Consider the following 26,747-nt stretch of genomic DNA (forward strand, 5'->3'; position numbering starts at 1 on the left):
AAAAAAAAACCGTCACTGACTACGGTTAGAAATGCAGAGGCAAACTCGGTCTCTGAAAACAACGATTGTAACACTCCCTTTTTCTTTTCTTTCCTAATGACCGTAAGAACGTAGCCGACGCCATAATCGATCTTCGAAGAACGCCAACGGAAGCTACTGAATTGTTGTACAACTTCACTAACTCAGATCCATCACGGAGGAGTAACTACAAAATATGCGGTCGTTCCAACTCAAACTCAAGCTCAAGTTTGTAATAGATGGGGGTATACGTAAAGTATTCGTGACAACGATGTTAGCAGCGAAATGAAGAGACGAAAATCAACCTCAAACAGAAGCTTCAACGCTTTGCGTAACCAGCTGAGATCCTGCAGCATGCTGGTGAATGGAGTGTGACGCAGGTGCATCAACCACAAAGGTGCAACAGGTGTTAAAGTACGGCAGGCTACAGTAGGCTGACCGAATGATACGAATATCGGCGGAGTGACCAGTAAAGTACTTACACCACAGCCGAGCGAAACAAGATTTGTGAATCATTCTAGTGAGAATACACAAAAGTGCGCACTGCTAAGATAATACAACAAAAGAGTGTTCAAGAGGGACAGTTTTGAGATATTTCAGATTTCATCACGGTGTTTTTTTTGCAAGCTCCTCCGATACACACGATTCACTGCTCTATTCAAGCACGTGCGTCAATTCGCTCACCAGTATGAGAGCAATTGTTTCCGCACTGGAAGATATTCTCCTTCACGTTAGTGATTTTCTGAGGAGAAACGACAAGCCTAGTTACAAGTGAGTTAGTATTTGAATCAGCTTATCTCTTGCAAAACTATTCCTAAATGAATTAATTGTCTTCTATGCACATATGTTACATATTTCTCCATATAACTTGGAGCTGAATCTTTAATTTTAAAGATTTTTGGTGGCAAAGATATGATCTCATCAATGCACTGCAATTGACACTTAAAGCGTTAGAATCGATGCTATCATTACTGCCAAATTTGCTCAGTTTAATTTAAAGTATGTTTAGGTATTTCACGTTTTATGGAGTTTTCAAGTCTGTTTAACTATCTAGAGCGAAAAATATAATATCATATTGTTATCAAAATTAAATTAGTTCAGAAGTAAGATATATCCAAAAAGCCCGAAAATAGCTCATTTCGAAATCGATTAATGCAAAAATCACAGACCACTTCAATCACGACCGCAAGGTTGAAGTAGAATACTTTTACACAGCTCTACTTACGGTTGTACATTCACCTACGGCCGGGCGAATCGGTTCGCACCGCTTTTCGCATTTAGCCTGGCAGAGGCCTTATGCGCACGGCCAACACAATTGACAGGTGTTTTCACATTGAAAATTAGACACGGCTTTACTGGAGTAAGTGTTGGCAAATGCATCTACCGCAAATACCGCCGCTATCGTACGAAAGCGTGTCGTTTCATGTGGGGAATAATATCAACAACGAAAAATGACGCGCGTCTAAGCACACCCGAACTGTTTCGCCGTGCCGCTTCCATTTACTTCTTTATAACATCGGCTTCAGGGAAGTACCGGCTGCACCTACCGCTGAGGCTGTTACCATACTGCTACTGGTACCCAAAACTATCAACTCTTCAAATTAAGTGTTTTATTTGTCCTCAAAAGAACAATTCTCGCGCAATTTTTTAAAAAGACCTATCTAACATTGAGAGACTCTCTTTGTTTACTTTCTCTTTTACCGATAACTATGTTATATTTTCCATATTTCATAACACTCAATGCATAGTAAGCAGGACAGTATTACAATCTCTCGATTAAGGGGAAGAAAGTTTGGAAAATATTTATCTCTAATGTTCTTCAGACGAATTATTCCACAATTCGCATTTGATTTCTGTATCCAGCGAATGAACACCGATGGTGCTCACACACGCAACGGTTCTAACCCGTATGTTATTGCGGTCTGTAACATCAAGCGATTTCGTTTGCTCGCTGTTGCGTGTTGCATCATGTTGCAACTTGGCAGCTGGGAAACGACGAAATTCTGTTCACGCTGATTGATTGGATCGACTTCATATTAGCTCTGCATAGTCGAACTAACTGTCTTTGTGAGTGCGTTCTAACAGGGCAGTTTGTTATTCAAAGTCGGTTATGCTGATCGCAGCCTTCGCGCTGCCCCTACTGTAGAGGGTTTACTAAACAAAGTAAAACTTAGACAACTACAACAGAATTTGATTGCATCCCGCACAGCATGTCTGCTTGTGTTGATGCCAGAAAATTATTAGTTCAATCATTTGTTTATTTGCCTAGAAAAAGGCATTTTGCGGTTCAAAATCGGTTGCTGATCGCAACCTTTGAGCTGCCCTAACAGTGGGGGATTTAAGATATACGGACAACATGCACTGTGGAAGCTATTTCACATTCAGTAAATTATACGGGTGCGACAGATTTAAATTGCTAGGATCCAACACAGAATGCTTGCTTGCGGTGTCAAAAATTACTAACTTTCAATGACTTGTTTATTTGCCTTGAAAAAGGCATTTTGATTTTCAAAATTAGATTTCCTGATGGCAATCTTCATGCTGCCCCAACACGGAGGAATAATGGCAGTCTAGCGACACACGCTGAGAAGAACCGTGCTGCTCCTGGGACGTGGTGACCAACCACAGGGCTAGTGCTGCTGCTAAGGAAGGACGACTGCTGTTGTCGCTGTCTTGAACTATTATGAGCGGCTTCGGCTGAAACAGGCTCTTATATAGGCCAAATAGCATGTTTTCAATTGCAAGGTATATGATTTTGTCAACCGTGCTTGGGAAGCAATCATATAACGACCAATCAGAGGTCGAATTTTTCGTTTTGACAAGGCTTAACTAATTTCAATAGTACGATAGTGTGAATAATAAAATTACAATAAGACTCTTTTGGGAAGAATCTTAGGAGATTTTCCCATCTATTGCTACAAGAACGAAGGAAATCCATCGAATACTAGCCGATTTATTAGCATTTGAAATTGGACATTTTTTTCACTTTTCGCGGTTTTAAATTTTCATTTCACATCCCTATGTAGCCGAACTTCCTGAGAGAAGTATTCTACTTCAAAAAAAAACTTTACCTCATCGAACAAAGTCTTGCCAACCGTGAAGCTCGATTAAATTCAGAGTAGGGGTAAGCAGGGTAAGACCGCCCTGCGGGGTGAGACCGCCCACCGTAATTTTACTACCAAATTATGAAATAATTGAAAAATTTCTTTAACGTGTCTATTACAGTATAATTACATAACATTTTGCACGTTTTTCTGTTTTGATAGTGCGCGAACGGTCGCAGAAATAATCAGAAACAACCTTTCAGCTGGCAACCAGTCAATGCGCTATTGTATTGCGATAACGGGACTTAAGGTTTTTCTGTCTAAAAATCTATTGTTTTGTTCGTGTATATACGTTTAATCGCTTGCCTGAATCTATCTTCTTCCGGAAATATCGAAGGCCGTGAGTAATCTTGTGATTTTGACTACTTTTTCGGTCAAATATGAAAGTGTTCAACTGGGGGTAAAATCGCCCACTATACAAGGGGTAAAACCGCCACCTATACAACTGCTTGTTGTTTTACTTCAAGACCCAAATGCCTCGACACTACAAAGGGAATATTTACAGGATCAGTTAAGCAACTTCAAGCCACATAAGACATCGATGTTAATCGACCATTTTCGATTTGGTTGAAGCTTGTTTATTAGTCTTGACTTATTTTTGAAAAAAGTAAACCTGTGTGAAAATGGTGTTAATGAACCAAAATAATTTTAGAGCCAAGACGGTTTGTTTGATTGGTATGACGTCTCCGGCAGAATTGAAAATAGTAGTTGTTTACTTCCGAAAAAAGTACACACTCTAAAAAAATTTAAAGAAAAGATATAAAATAGAATTAAAAATATATTTTTTCTCAAATTTATTTGAACAAAAAACATGTTTTTGCCTGTAAAATCTACAAAAGGGAAGCTAAAATTTTATGGTTGTTGAATCATGGAGTAATAGAAATATTAATAGCTCAAATTTTTTGAAGAATTTTTTTTTTTTGACGGTTTGTTTGGTGTATAGAGTCGTTGGTAATTTTGTTCTTCAAAAATAAAGAGCATAGAAAATTGCAAATATAAATAAAAGAAATAATAATTACTAGTATTTTTCTTTACATAATAAGTCTTCAAAAGAATCATACAGACAGGTTTAACGAGTTTTAATTTTTAGCTTAAAGATAGGTATATTATGAATTCAATATCTTGAAAAACCCCAATTCTGAAAAATCTATTTATTTTCAAAACCAAAAAAGTTACCTAAACATTTATTTGAACTTGAATAATCAGAAAACAAAATAAGTTAAAACTTAGAAAAAAAAATTTTCCTCAGATTTTTCACAGTGTATATTTTATTTAAAAAGAAAAAAAAACCATCTACATCTTTGTCAGAGACACTATACCGATAAATCAACCGTTTTGGCCCTAAAAATATTGTTTATCCTCAAAAAATGGTGGGCGATCTTACCCCGCTGGTGGGTGGGCTTACCCCGCATGAAAAAGATCTGCACATTTTCAATGAATTTTTAAAATTTAAAAGAAAGCTGGAAAATAAACAAAAATATTTCAGTTCTTATTTTTTAAATGCGGGTATTGAATAGAAGAACCTCTTAGCGAAGAAAAAATGAAATTGCAGCCGCAACATTTTTTCCATAAACAGAATTGCTTAAGGGGGCGGTCTTACCCCGCTTACCCCTAGTACCACTTGATGCGAAGTTCGTCTATTTTTGGATAGCAATTCAACATCAAAACGCTCCTTACGATTTGTGACCTGCTGGAATCCATTCTCTTTGCTGACATACTCCTAAAGTACGGTTACAGATATTTCAAATCCAACACGTCAACTAGAGGCCAGGTTTCAGCATTCCCAGGATTCGACCCACTGAAAACTATTCAACTATTTATCTGCACGTTATAGATCATTTTATTCTCCTGCTGTTAGAACCGATCAAACAATTCCAGCAGCATTATGTTATTTTCTTTTATGGTGTACATTCTTCCACCGTCCGACAAGTTTTCCTCTGGTTAGTTGGTGACGGACGATCGAATGAGACCGACCATAAACTGAAAGACAAAAAATAAACACACATATGCGCACAAAAGGAGAACCAGGCGAACGGAGGATAAACAGCTGCCCTCTATGAAGCAACTAAATCGGATTAAAAGAAGCCGGTGGTATTTTATGGCTATTTTTACCCCACAGCAATGTCCGGGTGTTGCTAGCCGACAACTAAGACATGATATGATGAGAGCTCATGATAAAGCGGGTAATTTGGCAACCCTGCAGCTATCATTTTCCCACAACCGAGCCCAGAAGACTGGCTTTCTCGGCATGTTCAGCCGGGCGGGTGTTTTGTGCTTGTTAGGAGATGCTATCTTTGATCTGACGAATGTTCCGGTCGTCGGTCAGCTTTACAAATAATTTCAAGAAAGATTTATGTAGCTGTCGAGGGGAGGATTCTCGGGAGCGAGAGGCTTGGGAAACCTGCGTGGTTAATAAGTTGAATGGAATGAGTACTACTTCATAATAATGATTGAACTGGAAAATGCACCGGAAACATGGTACGCATGTTTATACGTGGGTAATGAAGACCAGATTACCATTTTGGAATAGGCTTACACAGTCAGCATGAAAACAGCCAATTTTTTATTTCTTGGATACTCGATAGACAAACAAATTTTTGAAAAGTCGGACCACTAAATAATTATAAAACTTTTCGTCTCAGCGAAACACATATCTTTAGAAAAAAAAGAGCCTTTCAAATAACGTAGAGCAAAGATTATTATGAAATACTATAAATCCACTCATTCATTATCTTGCTTTTCGCGTTACCAAAGCGAACAGTCAGATAAATCATTATATTATCGTCCTTAACCTGCGATAACCGTTGTATTGTCAAATGCACTAAACCAACTCAACCAGCCAACAGCGGGAGACGGCCGGATATCTTCACGTGGTAACCCCAACAATCCGCAACGATAACAATCATCATCATGTTGTTACGCTGAATTCATAAATTTCTCCCAAGCTCCCGGTGCTTACCCCACATCCCTGCACGAGCAAGCGACTCAGTCGTCCTTCCGGTTTCGAGCGTGGAAAGCACCCGAGCCCAAGCCCCAGCCATGAATCCTTCTCTCCCTCCTCAGCAGAGCGATAGACCGAAACAACCGAATGTCATGATGAGAATATTAAATCGTTTTACGTCCGTCAGCGCGTCCGACCCAACCGTCTTGCCAACGATCTGTGATTCGCAGACCGCTTTGCTGCATGTAGGTATAGATATGTATATGGAACACAGCATCCAGTCGGTTTTAGCCTGCCGTCGGCGTTGCTCAATATACGGAAAGGTTCAAAGTTTGTCGAACGAATTTGAAAATTCAATTAAAACTCCACTCGTCTTTCTCCATTTTTGCACGCACTGGAGAATTTACCGGTTAGTTCCTTTATTCTGTACGGAAATCCCTCCCGTAACCCACTACAATTGGGATGGATAGATTCTATTGGCGCGTTCATTTTGTTTCAATAACTCAAACGGCACTTATATGAAACACCAAAATGACGGTAACTAACCTAATTTCATTACACAATTTTTACCTCTCGCTCTCATCTACCCGTCCTCCACAGGCAGCAGGAGATCCTTGAAAATATTGAGATTTATTTTGCACACTCTTGTCGCATACTAATGAACGATAATCGATTTTCATCTTATGAGTGGTGCGCCCTGTAACTTCAATCAGATTGGAAGGGAAAAACTTGAATTTTAATTTAGCATTGATTTCTACATTTTCAAAAATGATCCAGACTTTTGCTCTTTAGAATGCTCGACCATGTCTGCGCCGACTTTTGTCGCTTTATATTAGCAAACCTCCTTTCTTGAAGCGTCCCAACAGAAGGGTAAACATCAAAGACAACGTGCATACTAACAAAAAATAGCTCCGTCAACAAAAAAGCAAAATATCTGTGAGCTTCCAAAACAAAACAATTTAAAATATGTCCCCTACACTGTATACCTACTCCCCAGCTTTCTTCAGCTAAGAGCACGCGCACACCTGTACAACCCCGAACTGTCCTTCCGATAAAACTTGTGCCAGTCGGCAAGGATGCGAGCAGGGTTTCGTAGGTTATGCTTGCTGGCATCTCTTACGAATTTCTATCTTTGTTAACTAGATTTGATATTAGTTTATGCTAAATTAATTGTAATGTAGGTCATTGTGACAAATTCACGCAATGTTCCTGTTTATCACCACAGTATATGGTGAATTTTTGAATTGCATCGAACATTAAAACTTTTCTATAAATTCAAATACCGATGCGGAATCGCGAATCGATGTGAGTAAAGTGCATGCAAAGATTATAAATACAAGTGTAATTAATTCCTCTTCATGTTTGTACGATTCGTTCGTGTCATAAGGTAAGACTTGAGTCCACGAGCCTGAGCCTCGGTCCAATCGAATCGATCGAAGCAAACCGTCAAACGAAATCCACACGCTTTGAAAAAAAAAAACTTACACACAACCTTGTTTCTCTATAACAATAGTTGTAGTCCATGCTTACAAATTTTGCGGTTTTGGAAGCTCTCGATGAAGATTATTGCTGATCGATATCAATCATAAGGAGAAATTTACACAATTCCTTTTATGCTTTTGTGTGACTTTCCCTATAATGAGGCGATTGCTTGCTTAACTAGCTAGGAAACAGTCCCAAGCCGTGGTGTGGCCTTTGGCATACGTAAGAGTCGTCTCCATCACATTCGGTCCATGATGACGTAGATCATCTTCCAGCTGATCGATCCACCTCATCCACTGTCCGTCTCGCCCCTGACGGATTGGTTCCAAAAACCATTTTTACCGGGCTACCGTCCGACATCCTTACCACATGCCCAGCCCACCGCAACCTGTCAATCTTAGCGCTGTGGAAGATGATTCGCAGCACCTTCCGCTCTGTGACTGCAAGGGTGCGTTGGTCCACCACGGGCATAGTCCGTGTCTCATGGCCATACGAGACTGCCGATCTGATTTAGTGTCCTGTAGATGCTCTACTTGGTGCGGCGGCGAATTCTACTCGACCGGAGCGCCCTCCTGAGACCAAAATATGTATCTTCCCAAAATGTGCCGATGATTTTCTCCGCTGGTGTCGTTGTCGGCAATTACCAATGAGCCCAGGTACTCGAACTCATCAACCACCTGGATGTCACCACCACCAACTTGAACTCGAGGTGGGAGGTTAGTACTCTCTTCTCGTGAACCTCTTCCTTTCATATACTTCGCTTCGATGCATTGATGACCAGTCCAATCTGTTCTCCTTCGGCCTTCAATGCGAGGCACTTATCGGCCATCTTAACGGAGATTCGAGCCACCTAACTCGCTCTTCTAACCGCATCTTCCAGGGCAATATTAAACAGCAGGCACGAGAGACCATCACCTTGTCGTTAACCTCTTCGAGTTTCGAAGGGGTTCGAGAGTGCCCTCAATACTCGAACTACACACATCACTCGATCCATCGTCGGTTTAACCAATCGCGTCATCTTGTCCTGAAATCCGCAGTCGCCATAGGTGGTCACGATCAGCCATTAGTGGTCATGATCGCTTAAGGTGTATGCCGATAACTTGCTAAATCACGAATATCACAGGAGTGTTTCTTCGAACTAAATTTCTATTTTTAACAACGCCTTTTACCCGTTAACACGCAAGTTCATTAAGCAGACAGTATGTGAAGTAGGGAGAGCGAAAAATAAGCGGACTGGAATTATGATACAGATTTGGAAAAATATACCGCATCCCGACGGGACTTGAACCCGCAATCTCCCTGTCTACGGCATGGTGTTTTGACCAATTAAACTACGGAGGACGGTGGTACTGTTCCACAATCTATATTGTATCACATTCCACTGCAGACTTATTCTATTGCTCATCCCTAACTACAGACACTGCTTCAGGGCTACAATTTTTTTTTTGGCTTTTGTCGACCAGTGTATTCAACGGCAGAGTATTTTGGAGAGTACTTTGTAGGTGGCGTTCAGCAGAGTGGTTAGCCGGTAATTGCAGCACTTCAGTTTGTCGCCCTTTTTGTAGATGGGACACACAATATATTCCATCCACTCCTCCAGTACTCGTTATTTCTCCAAATTTAAAAAATGGCACAATTCACGGCTCTAGCCAGTGTTTCTCCACTGTATTTCAACAGCTCGCTGGGAAGTTGGGGACATGATGCTCACATCAGTAGGGAAGACATATACAAGTCGGTGATCGGCCCGCACAGCCTGCTCACCGTGGTAGCTACCAACAACGTACAGTAAATCAAATTGACCATCGACGGCCGGTTCTTCACAGACATTACCAATCTACGCACCTATCGCGAATATTGGCTCGAATCACTACCTAGTTGTGGTATCTTGGCACTCGAAACTGTCGACCATATACCACGTGCGACATCGTCGAACCCCGCGGCTCAACCCCAAACAGCTCCGGAACTCCCAGGCTGCAGAGGAATACGCGCAACAGCTTGAAGCGGTACTACCCACGGCGGAGGGACTTGGCGCATCGCCTCTCTGGGACAGCTGGTGCAACATTCGCACAGCCATCGGGGAGACCGCAACGGCGACACCGAGTAGCAGAAACAACTGATATGACGGGTAGTGCGAGACAATGGTGAATGAGAAGAACCGGACTTGAGCGATATAGCTGGGCAGGTCGACGAAATATAACAATGCCAATTACTAACGGGCAAGGAACGACATGACCACGATTCTCAGACGTAAGAAACGCCTACAAGAGGATCGTGGAAATGAGGAGCTGGAGCAGGTGTACCGTTTCAGTGATACGCGGCAGTTCTATGAAAAGGTAAACCAGTCTCGCAAAGGCCATGTGCCACAAGACGACATGTGCAACGACGCGGATGGGAATCTTGTCACGGATGCAAGCGAGGTGGTCGACAGGTGTAAGGAGTACTTCGATGGACACCTGAATGGCGATGCAGTAAACAGAAACGGACCAGGAACTGACCTCGGAGCAACAGCAGTAGATGACCGAGTACCAGCTCCCGATGTTCATGAAGTTCTTTGTGAGATCGGGAAGCTAAAGAATAACAAAGCCGCATGCAAAGACGGACGGCCGAGCGAGGTCTTTAAACAGAAAAGATAAGCGCTGGCTAGAGCGCTGCAATGAATCATTGCCAGGATATGGGAGGAAAAAAAACTGTCAAAGGAGTGGATGAAGGGAGACGTCTGCTACAACTTCAAGAATGGCGATAAACTGGAGTATCGCGACTACAGCGATATCTCGTTTATCAATACCTACATAATACTCTCACAGATCCTGTTCCGTTGCCTATTACTTTTAACCAGAAGAATCGTGGACCAGTGTCAAGCGGGTTTCATGGGAGCCCGTGCTACCAAATCTTCTCAATCCGATAGATCTTACAGAAATGTCACGACAACGGATTTCCGGATGAACTGACTGACTGACTGATCAAGGCCACCAAGCGCAAGTAATGTGCTACGTGCGTATTTCGGGGATACTCTCGAGCCCTTTTGAATCACGCAGAGGGTTAAGACAAGGTGATGGATTTTCCTGTTTACTGTTTAACATTCCCCTTGAGGACATGATCCGAAGGACGGGCATCGACGGCGCGGGCTCAGCTTCTGAGCTTCGTGGATGACTTTGACATCATAGCACGTAACTAGGCGAGGACGGAGAAAATCCGAAGCCAGACGAACCGGACTGCGAATAAATGCTTCGAAAACGAAATACATGCGAGCGAGAAGCTCCAACATAACAACTTCAGCCTTCTATTTCAAGTCTCTGTAGACGGCGATGAGCTTAAGGTGGTCGACGAGTTCGTATATTTGGGGTCACTGATGACCGCCGACAATAAAACCAGCAAAGAGATCCAAACACGCGTCCAGGCTGGAAATCGAGCTTACTCACGGCTCTCATCTGATTGGTAAGGAAAGTTGGTCCACTTCAGCAGCTTTATTGTTTTTCAGCCGGCCAATCTTCTCCTTCACCTCCAGGAGATCAGGGGCTGGAAACCTGCTGTTTTATGCTCGTGCACAAAGATCAATTGCCTTACGGTCCTTGTGCTCTACTGCATCGCCGTTTCGATGCTCATCGAAGTGCTGCTATCACCTTTCGATCACCTCACACTCGTCCGTAAGGAAGTTACCGTATAAGCTCCCAAAATAGGTATCCCAGAATGACGTTTTGTGACGTAGCATTTGCTGAGTGTCCCGAGTGTCGTTAGCTCGGTACAGCTCTTCCATCGCCAAGCGATCTCGATGCTCTTGGTGAGGTTCTTCCTTCGGAGGGCTGTTCTGTGCCCGCCTGTATTGTTCCAAGTTCGCTCTAGTACGGTCTCTGCGTTTTTTTCCTCGCTTGCTTAACAGAAAACACAATTTTCGACGAATGTTTCATATAACAATTGATTATTAAATACGCTAATCATGAGCTTATACTCAAACACCTATTCTAAGCCTATTCCTCAAGTATTCTTATTTATCAAAATAACCATTGGTCGAGCTCACGTCTACTCTTACCTCAGCTTGGCTAAAAGAGTACGGCCTTCACGTCGATTTTCCGAATTCATTTCTTGATTCGACCAATCAACTGTTTGAATTCAAAATCCTAAAGAAATCTTCGATTGGGCGACACTGAGCCAGATTCCTTGGGTTGCATATTTTGTGTTCAGCAAGTACTGTTTTTTTTTTTTTTTTTTTTTTTTTGACGCAATGTGACAACTTTCTATCTGACCAAAACAGCCACCATCATCCAGCATGGTGTTTTAAAAAAAAAAATAATCAGAACTTTATACAAACAGTCGTTTAGGTACACATGTTGAATGATAGCTAAGTAACTGAGATTAAACCATGTTTTTGACGAGAAGAATGAAGTCATTTTTTGTTCATTACTTTAACCGGGTTTCCACCGCATATTATTGTTGAGGTACGCAGAACATTTTCGCTTTTAACGTGGTTTACGGTGAACTTTTACCAGATTTTCAAGCAGTCCAGAAAACACTGCACAATGCGCTTGCGCAATGCTTCTTGTTTTGACACCATTTTGTACAGAACTGGGCATGCATATATCAAACACAACATACATAAACAAAGAAGAAGTGTTTAAATTTAGTTGTCAGGAATCCTAAGAAGAATCCGCTACTCAAACAATCGCGAGAAGAATTCTCAATTGACTGTTGATTCAAAGTGAAGGGTGAATAAAAATTTACATTTAAAAAAATGGTACTTGAATTGTTTCACGCTAGTTTGACCTTTTGAATTAAGCCCAAGAACAGTAGAATAACTGGGTAATCAACATAATTTAAAACTTGCTTAAGGTTAGACATCTTCAAATATCATAAAGTCCAACGCATCAATTGATTACTTTCATTTTTATTGGCCCGAATTCGCTGACCCTGTTTAACGCCCGAACATAATCCAATTTGTCATAGCGGTGGAATTGTTCCAGCGAAAAAAACATGAAATTTTCTCAAACATTTGAAGCTTCACGTTCGCGCAACTTGTGACTGCAGCAGGCAGCGGCTGAAAAACAAAAAACGCATTCGGCAAAATGTCTGAGGTGCAACAATGCGGTATGGCTCTAACATATTGCCCGTCAGCGGTGATGTATGAGACCAGTCTACTGGCATTATTTTTTATCCTCACAAGTATTCGCCAGTGAAGCATCTTCAATACCAACCTTGTCATCGCAACAATGCTCCGAAAAAAATAGGAAAAAATACGCAACACTCTAAGACGATTATTCCTGTGCACTTTTTTTCACCCCACATTTCCCGTTTACTAGTACTTCTATTACAGCCAAACTTAACACCGAGTTCTCCACTGAAAGCCACACTTGCCCATCCTTCCACGACGGCAAGCCAAACAATCGTAAACTTTATCTTCTACCGTTTTCCATTATGTTTTCGTACCAGGAAGCGCAATGTTTTTTGTTCACACTTTCGTAGCATCACAGTCAAGCCCCCGCGCGTCTGTGCGGGCTTTCGTACCAATACTAACACACACACACGGACGGCGCCCTTAGACTGCCATATTCTTCCTCTCGTATCTCGTTTCCTGTCGATGCAATGCTGAGCAGTACATAGGACATACCAACAGCCAGTATAATGCAAAACTCCAATCTCATTCCCGTTCGAGATTTTCTACACTCGTCTCTGCCAATTGCTGCCTGCTGCAAATACTTTCTTCTGTTTTGCATAACTATACACATCTTTCTGGCTGCCATATTTTCTATCGTGGAGAATCCATTGGCGTGGCAAGACAATATACTTGGATGAAAGAAACACTAGTTTACGCGTTTGCTCAATATGCAGCAGTCTGTACGAGATTGTCTATGCCAAGCTAGCTTATACAAGGTGGAACGTTGAATCTGCGCGATAATAATCGTAATCTTTTATGATGTCAAAATTGTGTTGATAATCATCATCAAAATTTAGACACTGTTCATTTTCTGGCAGAGAAATTGAGCAAACTATTGCCTTGGGTGAAGCTACAATCGGTTAGATAAATATATTTTCATCAATCGTACATAAACAAACTAATAATAACCAACGTATTATTTGGTACCTGTGATAACTCTTAAAGTTAATAAACCTTCTAACTGACAAAAAAGAATTCTAACAGATTAAAAAATTAATAAAGCTTTGTTCCGAAACCTTCAATATCTTCCTTATTCATAAATGTTTATTCTTTTTGTGCTGCATCCGTGTAATTCCATCGAAATCGAAAAATGCGATAACATTATTGAATTAAAGGAATGATAGTAGTCTGCATTTTCTGGACGATTTTGTATAATTGTATAATTCAGGCAAGTGCTGTACGTTGAGCGATGAATTTGTTCCCTGTTCCTAATATGGCTTTATGTTTTAAAAAAAAAAATGTGTCGAAATGACGCAGGTAGTTTTTAAAAGGATATCGCTAGTTACCAAGCATGTAGTATCGACTACCGAGTATTTAAAATATATAGTAAACGAATGAACCGAAACATACACCGTTTGCAATATCATGGATATGTAGTGAACAGATTTTTATGCCGCTTCCATAGAGTATTTTTTATTATTTTTATGTTTTTCAAATTCCACATTTGAGCATTGAAAACAAATGGAGAAGATGTGATGTACTGTCGAATAAAAATATTACAAGAGGAGATTTAAACGCGATTACCTCAGGATATTGAATATAAAAAAACCGTTGCATTTTGGGGAAAGCTCCACAAAGTTGTTTCACTAATCGGTATTAATGTTGATGTTGACTTGTTGTTTATTGAACACAATCCCGTAAATAAAGAAATTTTTACTTAAAGTAGAACATTAATTTCTGGAAGCAAAAACCACTTTTTGAACCCTACAAAATCTAATTGTACAGAACTACCATTAACATTTATGCAAACTTAATAACTTAATAAAACACCTCTCAAGAACCAGAAAAAGCTACCCGAGAATTGTACCAGAACAAAAAAAAACTTTTCGATAATAAGTTCCCATGCGTTCTTGGATATTTTCCCATAATTGAACAACGGATGAAAGCAAAAATTTCGAAAAAGTCAACCCGTGGATGGTTTTTTCGACATTCTTTGAGCATTACGAATAAAAGATTTGTCGAAAGTATTGTAAAAATCGACTATAACCAAAATCACTAATGAAAGAAAATTTGATAAAAAGGTGAAGAGGCACATTTTCTTTGAACTGTGAATTTCTTTGTGATCAGCAAAACGGGCTTGAACGGAATAAAAAACTAAACAGTATTTGGCATTGGTGGTATCAGTGAAGCCCAAAACCGGACGACATGACCATCTCCATTGAACGATCGTGCGTTTCCATTAAATATTCTATTCCATTTTATTCAAGTCAAAGGAGACGCGTGGTGTTCATAGTGTACAAAATAAAAAATACACCTCCCTTACAATCTTATATTATATTTTAAAGTTCCTGTAGAATCCAAAGACAATATCAAACGATATGGTCATGAACCCTTCACAAAACACGGTTTGTGTCATGATTTTCACTTAGTTCTCATTATTCAAACTATAGTTTAGTATTTGTCCTTGAATTAACTACCTTCAATTTTACGTTCACAATTTCAAAATAAGTCAAACGACTCAAAAGCCAATCTATTTCAAAAAGTGTCATCCTAAGCACTGAAACTTTTGGACAAAGAACAACTATAGCGATCCTGAGCATAATCGGAGCAAAACCTTTTTCAAAAAGAACTTTTTTGCATGGAATTGCTGTATATCATTGTAATAGGAAACTAATGACCAGCTTATAATTGTCAAATTGTTGAAATTTTTTCCGGAAGCCACAAAATAGGTTTTTTTCAATGATGTGAATAAGATTATTTGATAATGACAAATTGGATCTCTTTCAATAGAATCGACTGAAAGAACAAAACTTTAAATATTTTTAGCACTTTTCAATAGAGTCGAAAGGCAAAAGCTGTAAGTGAATGCGTTCAATTTTTCTTTGAAGTAATGGTAACATATTGATGGTACTGCGATGGTAAGCAAAACAAAGCAAAGTCTCTCCCGAGCCGAGACTCGAACCTACGACGAGTGGCTTGTTAGGCCAGCATCGTACCTCGAGACCATCTGGGCGATTGTAATAGATGGGAAATCAGTTGAAGTAGTCGATGAATTTATGTACATGGGTACATTGATGACGTGCAACAATGAAGTAGCGCGAGTTAAACAGGCGAATATCGGCTACAAACAGAGCTTTCTGCGGATTGCGTAACCAACTGAGTTACCGCAAACCCGTACCAAACCAGCGCTCTATAAAATACCGATTCTTCCGATGGCTCTTTATAGCCATGTAGCATGGACCCTGGAAGAGGTTAGAGGCGCCTGGGGTCGTTTTCCGGTATCTGGGCAGCATCGTGGTTTCGAAGATATATCACCAAAATACCCAAAGCCATACGGCATGTTTAAATTTTTTTTTGAACTTTGAACCAATAATTGTGAGATTCTTTTAAAATACTCTTAAAACTCCTCAGTTTGAGAAAATATCCCCGGCAAATCGAATTTTTGGAAAAGAGAGAGTTCCTTCAGGCCATTGCTGACTTGAAAGATGAGTTACTGAATCTTTTGGTGTTCAACCTAACCAAATCGGATAAAAAAAAAACAAAAGTTATTAGAACTTTGAAGTGATGTTTTTTCGTAACACGATTCTCATCAAAGAATCCTAGCACGCGTGTCGTAGGGATTCCCACATGGTCCAATGTGGGTGTCGTAGTGATCCTCACAGGGCTCAAAACGCTTTTCACATCTTCGGAACCGGACACGTCGCAAGGTTGCTGGACGACAACTCGGTTAAAGCGAATCTTTTCAGTAACCCCTCCGGCACCAGCAACAGAGAAGCACAGCTTGCACGATGGCTTGATCAGATTGAAAGTGATCTACGAGACGCCTGGAAGCATGGCGCCATACAACCCAGAACCGAGCGGAATGGAGGCAACTTCTTGAAATAGCCCGGGCCACCCCGGCTCTAGCATGCTAAGTAAGGTAAGTACCATAGATTGGACAGTCTTGAGGATTCCTTATCAAAGACGTCTACAATTTCAATGTGGGAAGCCCTAGAATCTATGTGAAAATAATATGCTTGTCCAGGCGTTTTCAATTCTGATTCTCATCACACGATTCTCATTCAAGAATCTTGCTCCCATAGACTGAGCAGTATTGAGGATTCTTTTCTCAGGATTCCTTATCGAAGAAGCCCACGATTCCAATGTAAGAATGAGGAATCGTAGGGAATCAACGCGAAATTTATGTGTTCGTCCGGATATAAATAAATTTATTCTAACCGGGACGTCAGTCATATCGAATAGTCTGTCCTCGTTAGTTTTAATTGTTGAAATTTTTAAACTCGATCTGCATGTTCAGAGAAGTTCTGTTCGCGATCTAAGAAGTTGAAGCAGCTTATTCTTTTTCAGGTTCAGCTCAGAGGATGCTAAATAAAAACATTAGTGAATCTAGTGTTTCTGAAATAGAATCTTTCTCAATAATAAATTTGTATTTGTTAACCATCAGACAGAAGTGTTTGGTTTTACTTCTAGACAGAGGTTTTTTATACTTCTAGAACGGAATTAACAAATTACAAGATTAAATCAAAAAGTATAACACTTTGAGAAAGAAATAACTAAGCAAATACGGGTTAGGTTTTGCCAAGCAGCATATACTGTAGCACTGCAGATAAAAGTTATCGGATGTCAAGCACATTAATTTTATAATATTGTAGAATATATTGCAATCCACTTGTGTTAATTTTTTCAGAGACGCGAAAGGTTTTTGCTTCAGTATGCTTTCCTTTTACGATGAAATTTCAAAATCGCAGCGTCGAGAACGGTAATAAATAACACTTTCCATGAATCATATATCCTATATCCAGTACAAATCGATCGTTTACAGATACGTGTATGCGAATCCGTAAGATTTTTCAAAATAAAACCTAAGGATTCCTACATTTGGATTCGTTAAAAATCAATGAGAAGGCTTTCCATAATAGATTCGAGCTTATTCTGACCGTATCGCAGGAACGGTTTCTCTCGCGATTCCGTCACCGATTTATAGGTACCCTGAAAATTCTCAGTCAGGATTCTCTGTGTAGGGTAGTCAAAGGATCCAAAAGAATCGATTGAAGGCGGCAGTGTCGCCAGAAAAATTCTCTTTGCGTTTGAAAAAACAGAAATGTTATCAAAATCAGAATAGATGTTATAAGAAAATCAGAGTAAGTTTGACTTTATTTCTTAAATAAAAAGCTGCAGCTCGAGTTTCGCTAGAATAATAAGTATTTTGCATGTAAAATTTTATCAGGAACAAGAAGAAATCATTAAATTTTCAATCAAAATGTACTCATTTGCCGAAAAATGTAATTAAATTTTTCAAATGTAAAAAGAAAATATTTGGCTACACTGCCGCTTATAATTATTATATTGTTTTTGATTTTTTTGACTCATTTACATCAAAAACAATGTATCAATATATTTCAAGACATTACGCATTTAGCCATAATTTTAAGAAATAGAAATAGTTTCATTAAAACAGCAGGAACCTTTTTGGTTTCGGTTTATCATACATTGCGTTATTCCATCTCAGGTGTGCAAAATATGTACAAACGTATCAACGATCTTCTCAGATTAACACAATGCTTAGGGAATTATTCATATAAGGTCGCTATACGAAAATCCCAACTTTAATGCCGATTGTAGCACCCCTCGCTCTGTCGGTCTCTTGCCTTTTTTTTTATAAAAGTGACAGCTTTCTTCGAAAACCAGACTATTGAGTTTTAATTATCTGATCAAAATTCTAAATTAAAACTTAAAATCAAAACCGTGGGTCTGGTGTACTTGGCAAAGTTAGAAAGAGTAAAATTTCAAGAAAATATTACACCGATATTTTTTTTTTTTCATATGAATAAAATCGGCCTAGCGTTTTTGGTAGCATCTTCACCAATCACGCTGGAGGCCAAAATATCGAACGGTACCACTGTACCAGTCTGCGAAAAAATGTAATCTGCAAAATGTTGCCGATATGAACTGTCGGTCACATACAACTGTACAAGATGGGGCTGCCGATGTGATTTCTTTGAAGTAGAATACTTCTCTCAGTAAGTTCGGATACATAGGGATGTGAAATGAAAATCCAAAACCGAAAAAAAGTGAAAAATATGTCCAATTTCAAATGCTAATAAATCGATTAGTATTCGATGGATTTCCTTCGTTCTGGCAGCAATAGATTGGAAAATCTTCTAAGATTCTTCCCAAATGCAGATAATTGTAATTTTATTATTCAAACTATTGTACTATTGAAAATAGTCAAGCCTTGTCAAAACGAAAAATTCGGCCTCTGATTGATCGTTATATGATTGCTTCCCAAGCACGGTCGACAGAATCATAGACCTTGCCATTTGAAATGTACAATTTGGCTTATAAAAGAGCCTGCTTCACCCGAAGCCGCTCATTATAATTCTAGACTGCAACCAGTCCTCCCTTAGCAGCAGCAGTAGAAGTGCAGTGGATACAGCAGCAGTACCAGCATCGCTAGCAGCGGATAGCGGTCACAGCTCTGGTATGGCAACCAATAGTGCAGCGCGTCTCGGCATCGATAGCAGGGCCAGCTGATGCAGGGCAGCGGATACCAATGGCAACGGGGATAGCGCAGCGGTTGCAGTTGGTCTCAGCATCAATCTTAGTAGGGCCCGCTGATGCAGGGCAGTAGATACAAATGGCAGCGAATAGCGACCACAGCTGCGGCAACGGATATCACCATCGATAGCACCAGGGCCAGCTGATGCAGTGAGGCATTTTAATGAAATGCTGTCTCTGAGTGATAGCGGGCACACTAGTAATGCATCCAATGAAAAGAACGTTCTGGAAACCTAGCGAAATTTTGAGCAGAACGTTCTGGATACCTGGTGAAATTTGGAGCAGATATATATTTGGCTTCATCTCCGTGTATCAGAACGTACTGAATTATCTTTTCCTTCAGTCATGAGCACGACATCCGGAAAGCTTTTATTATCAGCATAAAAATTAATTTTTCACATAGCCAAAATTTAAAAATTATCAAGTCCAAATCATGACAAGCAACTTACTATATTATTGAAAATAATCAATCCTTGTTGAAGCGCAAAATTCGATTGATCTGATTGGTCGTTAATATGATTGCTTCCCAAGCACAGTCGACAGAAACATAGACCTTGCAATTTGAATGTGCTGTTTGTCTGTATAGGAGTAAGGATAGGAAATATCGATTAAAATGGCTATCGATAGTTATCAATGATTTCCTACCGGTATCGATAACTATCGATAGCTTTTTCATCCCTATATAAGAGCCTGTTTCAGTCGAAGCCGCTTATAATAGTTCTAGACAGCGACAAGAGCAGTCCTCCCTTAGTAACAGCAGTAGCAGTGCAGTGGATACCAGGCGGATAGCGGCCACAGCTGTGGCATAGCAATGGATAACGCACTAGTTGCAGCGAATCTCAACATCGATAGCAGCTGGGCCAGCTGTTGCAGGGACAGCGGATACCAATAGCAGCGTTTTTAGCGGCCAAAAAATTAGAATGGCTGCGGATAGCGTAGCAGTTGCAGTGGGTATCAGCATCGATAGCAGCTGATGAAGTGAGGCACTTTAGTGAAATGCAGTTTCTGTGCGATAGCGGGCGTAAATACCGTCAATGAAAAGTTGACTCATTTTGACAACACACCATGCTTTTCACTGTTTATTTTATCACAAAGAATATTTTATTCGCACTGTCAGTGATAACGCCAAGATATGATCGGTATCTTATTCGATATTGAACACCAAATGAAAAAATGACTGATACGCAAGCAGCCGGGTTATCTTTCTTGTAAAAGTATTCTACTTCATCCTTGCAGTCGTGGCTTTGCACACAACCCTCCTGTTATTTTTTTTGTTAGGGAATTAGATTACGTTGTCCATTGATGTGAACTTTTGTAATACGCCGATATGATACTTCCACCATGAAGCATCGCAAACATACTTTTTAGAACACTTGGTCGCAAATATATTTTGCTACGGAGACCGTACATATACGTATGGGTCAACAAGAAGTTACCAACCGGCAAAATTTGCACTGTACGTATGTGTTCTTTTATCATTTACACGACCTCACTATTACGACTAAATCGAATGATGGCTCTGTTTCATACTATATACACTGAACCAAGTAATGATGTAAAAGTAATTGGAAAACATATAGTTTTTTTCCATGTGGGTTTTCCAATAGCATTTATGTGATTGTCACTTAGAAACTCACATTACGGTTTTAGTTATATTCATTGGAATAATCACATGTCCTGTATGTGTTTTACAGCGATGAGAATTATTGGTTTTATTTAATATACTTCATGTGCTTGTGCATATAATGTTCGGTCTGGTTGTTTGAAGTGTTGCATTTTTCCGAAATTAAAAGATTAAATATAAGAGATTGAATTTGTCCATTTATTTCAATGATGGTATATTACAAATAATAAATAAACATAATTGTAAATAAAACTTACATTACAAATAAAACTTAACTCCATTCAACGGAACTTTGCTCCAAACTGTTAGGAAGCTAACACAGCTGAATTCCACTCTCTAAAAAATAGATTTGATTTATTTTTTAATTTACGTAATTTTACTAAGCTTACGTTGTATAACTTCTAAGGAATGCTTGCAAACGCCAAATCTTCCAGAAAACTATCTGCAACATTCGCCATCTTAAATACACGAACGAAAAAGACATTTTTTCACATCTGAAAATCTCATAACTATTATCTGTCTACGCACATGAAGCGTATTCACATAAAATCTATCAGGTAAAAAGTATTCCTGCGTTCTAATAAATTTTCTGATAATATAAATGCGATACGGTCAGATTTCTAATAAATCTGGTTTTTTCATGAAGTGAATAAATGAATGAAATTATGTGACGTTTCCAATAACAAATAAGTGAATACTTGGTTCAGTGTAGGTATTTTGCATCACATCTGTTCCCAGATACAGATCAATCATGATGATTGGTTGAATTTTGCCCAATTTAGTAGATTTGCAACTCAACTTTTCATAATTTAGTATTGAAAAAATGATCAAAATATTGGTGTTCGAAATTTGTTCAGTGGTAGGGAAGTTGTTTGTATTTGAAAACGACACTTGTTTAGAAGAAACGTTACAATGTAAGTACATCAAGAATCTATATCACAAAAAGTGTAATTTGAACTAATCTTTTGCAACTATCTGTGAAAATTTAGTGATGATATGATATGATTTCCTCAAATTTATCAAAAATGTACTTTTAGAGTAAAAGTTTTATTTTATGAAATTTCAATTTCATCGGCCTTATATTTCGAATAGGTTTTATTGTAATTTATATCTGGTTTGTCACATTCCTCATTTTCAAGTTAAGTTCCTCTTTTACACTGAATTCCAGCACCAATCCCAGTAACGCTATTGAAAAGCAAATTCCTTGCACCTTTCGCCAGGAAGCGGCATCTATTGTCAACTACGGCAAAACGAGGTATCTAGAGAGAATCTTGTTTCTTATGCTTGCCACGTTACACGTTTTTTTTCACATGCTTCATGACATATCTATCTTCAGTAAGCTCTTCCCTTCGTTGTCTTCCATATGACAATCAGTAATATCAGGTAAGTGGATATACTTCCAGTTGTTAACTTGTATCCGGTCGGAAGGGTGATTAATTTTCGTAAAATCTGTAGCATTCTACTATTGTGGTGTAGTCATCGAGCACATAAAACCTTAATTTGAATACCAAACTTTCAAATTATATTACTGTACTGCGTGATAAAAAAATCAATTTTTAGATTCAGCTGATTCCAATGAAATTCAAATTCTCGCAACAGACAATTAAAGCATAAAGACACAAGGTAAATTGTAGACGGCAAAACTATACACTATACATTAGTGGGTATGATTAGAAGAAATTTATTTTAGTGCATTATATTGGTTTTTAACAAATACTGCGAATTAAGAGTTCAGAGATATTTCTCATCATCATTTTAATGCTCTGACATTTGCAGCAGAAATTTCCCTCAAAATTAGCCCAATCCGTCAAACCAAACAGTAAACTGAGCCCATAAACCCAGCACACCTTCGGCCATAAAACGGAATACATGCCACCGTTCCAAGTCGCAAATAGTCCTACTACCCGCACCGTTTAAGTTCAATTCGCAAAAATGCCCCAATAATCATCGTCACACCAGCGACGCTTTCGTGTACTTACCATAACGGCGTTCATTTTAAAATCCATAAAGTTCTTCACCTCAGCTGCCAATTCTCGGAGCAGCAGAATCCCGTCCTTCCGATTTACGTCGACGTCGTATTCCTTGTATTTCTGTGAACGAAAGCAAAACCATAACGTAAGCAATTATTCAACGCGTTAACATGAGTACGACAGCGGATATCGAACACTGGAGCTTTCAATCATTTGTTGATCATCGCATAGAGTGTAAAGCTGGTCAGCACCACAAAAGCACACGTACACACACACACACGTGCGCGCGTGTCTCTTGACGACCGCCACCGGGAAAATTTCAGCAGAAAATGGTTTCGTGATCGCACGAGTGGCAGTTCTGTTGTGCGTGCAGCCAGAATTATGAAACAAATTAGTGTCAAATGACAGATTAATCTAATTACACATTCAGATTTGTCCCATATCTATCAATTTGACGAACGATATACGGAAATTGATGAAATGTGCTGTCGTTGCACTGTTGGCTCGTACGAAAATGGAAGTCCACAGAGGTGGCTTCAAGTAAAATGATTGAAATGGTTGTATCGTTCCGTTACAGTAGCATTTCGAGACCCTTTAAATTTAATATGGTCTATAAAATGATCGCATATCATAAAAAGACGTTAGGTTTCCATTCGCCGTTTAGCACAGTAAAGGTGATTTTTGTTTTATGCCCTCAAATCTTAAAAAATAAAAATAAAAGAAAATACGTGCACTATCAAATGCGTACGCTGTGAGTGCTAACGGAAATATTTCCCTTTGCGGTGCAACACTTGATGAGAATCCATAGAATTTGCATCGCTTTCTCCACGTTTAGGTGAAACTTATAAAGAACGCCAAAGAAAAACACTTGAACTGAGAAGCATTCCACGCAACTGAATCAGTTCAGATCGATTTTATGATACTAGTCCATCTTACAAGATTACGATTGATTTCTTGAAAAGTTCTGAACAACAATGTCACTAGGGTACCGTACTACTAGGGTAGTGGTTTCCTTCGGTTTTGCGATGTAGTCCGATGCCCTATTAATTAAAATGTAACATGTTGTGAATGTTACTAGGTCAATTCGGGAACGAAATACACACCATATAAAAATTTCAATTGATAAACCTTGGCTGAGAAGAGTTGACCGTTTCTGTGTTCTACCTGATACTTCCGTCACTTTTCCTTTACATAATACCACTTGTCGAAGGTACTTAATGGTCTGGAATAATTCTGATTTCAAGACTTTCCATTTCCTGTGCATGCTTCAGTGTTTTCTTACGATGCGAGAGTGTATCGACAATGTCAAAAAAACTTCTTACGTGAGCGACGGCAGCTGTACCGAGGTTGAGGTAAGTGTTTCGAAAGAGGAACTCATCGTGATCACCAGCTTTTTAAAGGTGAGCAAGGTATCGGGACCGGATGGAATCCCGAACCTGGCCATCAAGACACCGCCAGGGAACCCATCGGAATAAAGGCCTATCTGTCTGCTGGAAACTGCGGGCAAGGTACTTGGGAGGATTATCCCCAAAAGACTGATGAAGTTCACAGAAGGTGAGAATTGTTTGGCAAGTAACCAGTTCGGCTTCCTGAGCCTTGATGACCGACATAATTGCCTTGCGGAATGCCGGAGTAAGCGGAGAAGGATATCGAAAAGACTCCATCGAAGTTCACTACTAAACACTGGGCAGACAAATACGACTGAAACCAGTGAAGCAGTGGGCCTCCGATGGTAAGCTTTTCGAGTTTCGCCACGGCGTTTCGGTGATTCAGTTTATCAAAAGCATAAAAAACGCCCGTCTGAGACTGGTCGTCAAAGCTGTCTATTACATAGAATGTTAGCGTGAGACCTGCGATGTACTTCTTGAAGAACGAGCTCGAAGAGTTTCGGTATGGAGCAAAGAGCAGAGATTCCACGGCAGTCGTTGATGTCACTTCTATTTCCATTCTTGTGTACTGGAAACATGTACGCCGATTTCCAGACCGAGTATAAGACGCCAGAGCGAATAGATTGGACGAATAGACGACTCATTGGAGAAGCCAGACTACAAATGCATTTTTTCCATGTCTGGTCCAACGGACATGGAAGACCTGAGTTTCGAGGTAGCTAATGTCACCACGCCATCGTCAATGGAGAGGTTAGTCAGTGCACGACCAAGAAAAGAGACACGTTCTATTGCGACAGTAATTTCGTCCGTCGTTAACCGTTCGTCCACAAATCCGCGAAAACAAATAGCAGATTTGTTAAACATAGTTCGCAGTGTCGCCGTCTAAGTACATGCTAGAAGGAAGGCCGTCATCTCTACGCTGTTTGCTAACCTATTTCCAAAACGATTTGGGGTTACGTTTAGGCCTACGCCCGACATTATGAAGGAGATCAGTAGCGACTTAACTGTGTGTAGCGGGTATTGATCGATAAGTAGTAGTTCCGTAGAGGTAGAGTTCTGTATCTAAGAACCTTCTCAGGACCGGTTTTCTCTCCGATTTAAGGCGTCGTGATATGCGGTTCAGCCAGGGTAATTTCTGTCGGTTGAGATAGTCCTTTTGAGACGTGTCGATCTATGGCGTAGTTTGGGAAAAATCAACAATAGATAACATCTGGAAAAACAATGAAACAGCTCAACAATCGAGGAGATTTATATCACCCAACAAAACAATTACTCAAAAGTTGCTCAATGTCTCCAAAAAGGATCTTTGCACCTTTAATGGCCTTGTGACGGGACACTGCTCAAGCAAAGATTACCTAAAGCAGATAGGTAGATTGCAAGATGATGCCTGGCGCTTCTGTAACCTAGATAGAGAAACCTTGGAACATTCACTATGTGACTGCGAAGCATTCTTTTAAAAGAGGTCAATTCGGGAACGAAATACACACCATATAAAAATTTCAATTGATAAACCTTGGCTGAGAAGAGTTGACCGTTTCTGTGTTCTACCTGATACTTCCGTCACTTTTCCTTTACATAATACCACTTGTCGAAGGTACTTAATGGTCTGGAATAATTCTGATTTCAAGACTTTCCATTTCCTGTGCATGCTTCAGTGTTTTCTTACGATGCGAGAGTGTATCGACAATGTCAAAAAAACTTCTTACGTGAGCGACGGCAGCTGTACCGAGGTTGAGGTAAGTGTTTCGAAAGAGGAACTCATCGTGATCACCAGCTTTTTAAAGGTGAGCAAGGTATCGGGACCGGATGGAATCCCGAACCTGGCCATCAAGACACCGCCAGGGAACCCATCGGAATAAAGGCCTATCTGTCTGCTGGAAACTGCGGGCAAGGTACTTGGGAGGATTATCCCCAAAAGACTGATGAAGTTCACAGAAGGTGAGAATTGTTTGGCAAGTAACCAGTTCGGCTTCCTGAAGGGTAGGTCCATGTTGAATGCTATTCTCTCCGTCACCAAGATCAAGACACTTCAACGCAAAGAAAGTGGCATTCGCTATCTGGCAACCGTCACGCTTGACGTAAAGAATGTCTGACGATGCTGTACAAGTTTTTGAAAATTACTTCCTAGCTTACAAGAAGGAGGAGGGCCAGAAGTGTATCCTGATCAGTGCTGATAAAAGTCATTTTCCTCAGCAAAATTCTTCGAAAATTACAGACAATCTTTTTCAATTCTCACTTCCAATGATCGCCGCACTCTTTCAGATACACTAGATTTTCGTCCTAGTAACGTGCTGTTATACTCAGATGAAATAGATCGCGCGCATCGTTCACGGTTACGGAATAAAATTTGACGACAATTCCAACCAAATGATCTTCACTTCAAAGCGAAAAAGAAAAACAAACAGTCCACTCAACCAAAATGAACCTCACCGAAACACTTTTTCACTGACACTGACCGATGTCCGATGTTGTCTTGCTTCCATCGCATGAAATATGATGAGGTGTTTTGACAGTTCACTTTTACGCAAAAAGCGGGAAGGGAGAACTCTGAAAGGATTGTAAGAAAATAACGTTTA

The 26,747-nt window shown here is 39.9% G+C and overlaps 1 protein-coding gene across 4 annotated transcripts in view; it reads right to left on the reverse strand.

Annotated features, from left to right (window-relative positions):
• The window catches only part of LOC129726932 (voltage-dependent calcium channel subunit alpha-2/delta-4), a 132,276-nt gene that overhangs the window by 62,252 nt on the left and 43,277 nt on the right, over positions 1-26,747 (reverse strand). For all 4 annotated transcript variants that reach the window (XM_055684206.1, XM_055684209.1, XM_055684208.1 and 1 more), the window contains exon 3: positions 22,793-22,903. In XM_055684206.1, the coding sequence (XP_055540181.1) occupies positions 22,793-22,903 (111 nt within the window). The remainder of the gene's footprint in view (positions 1-22,792; positions 22,904-26,747) is intronic.

This window comes from Wyeomyia smithii, chromosome 3 (genome assembly GCF_029784165.1).
Source record: "Wyeomyia smithii strain HCP4-BCI-WySm-NY-G18 chromosome 3, ASM2978416v1, whole genome shotgun sequence".
NCBI classification, from domain to species: domain Eukaryota; kingdom Metazoa; phylum Arthropoda; class Insecta; order Diptera; family Culicidae; genus Wyeomyia; species Wyeomyia smithii.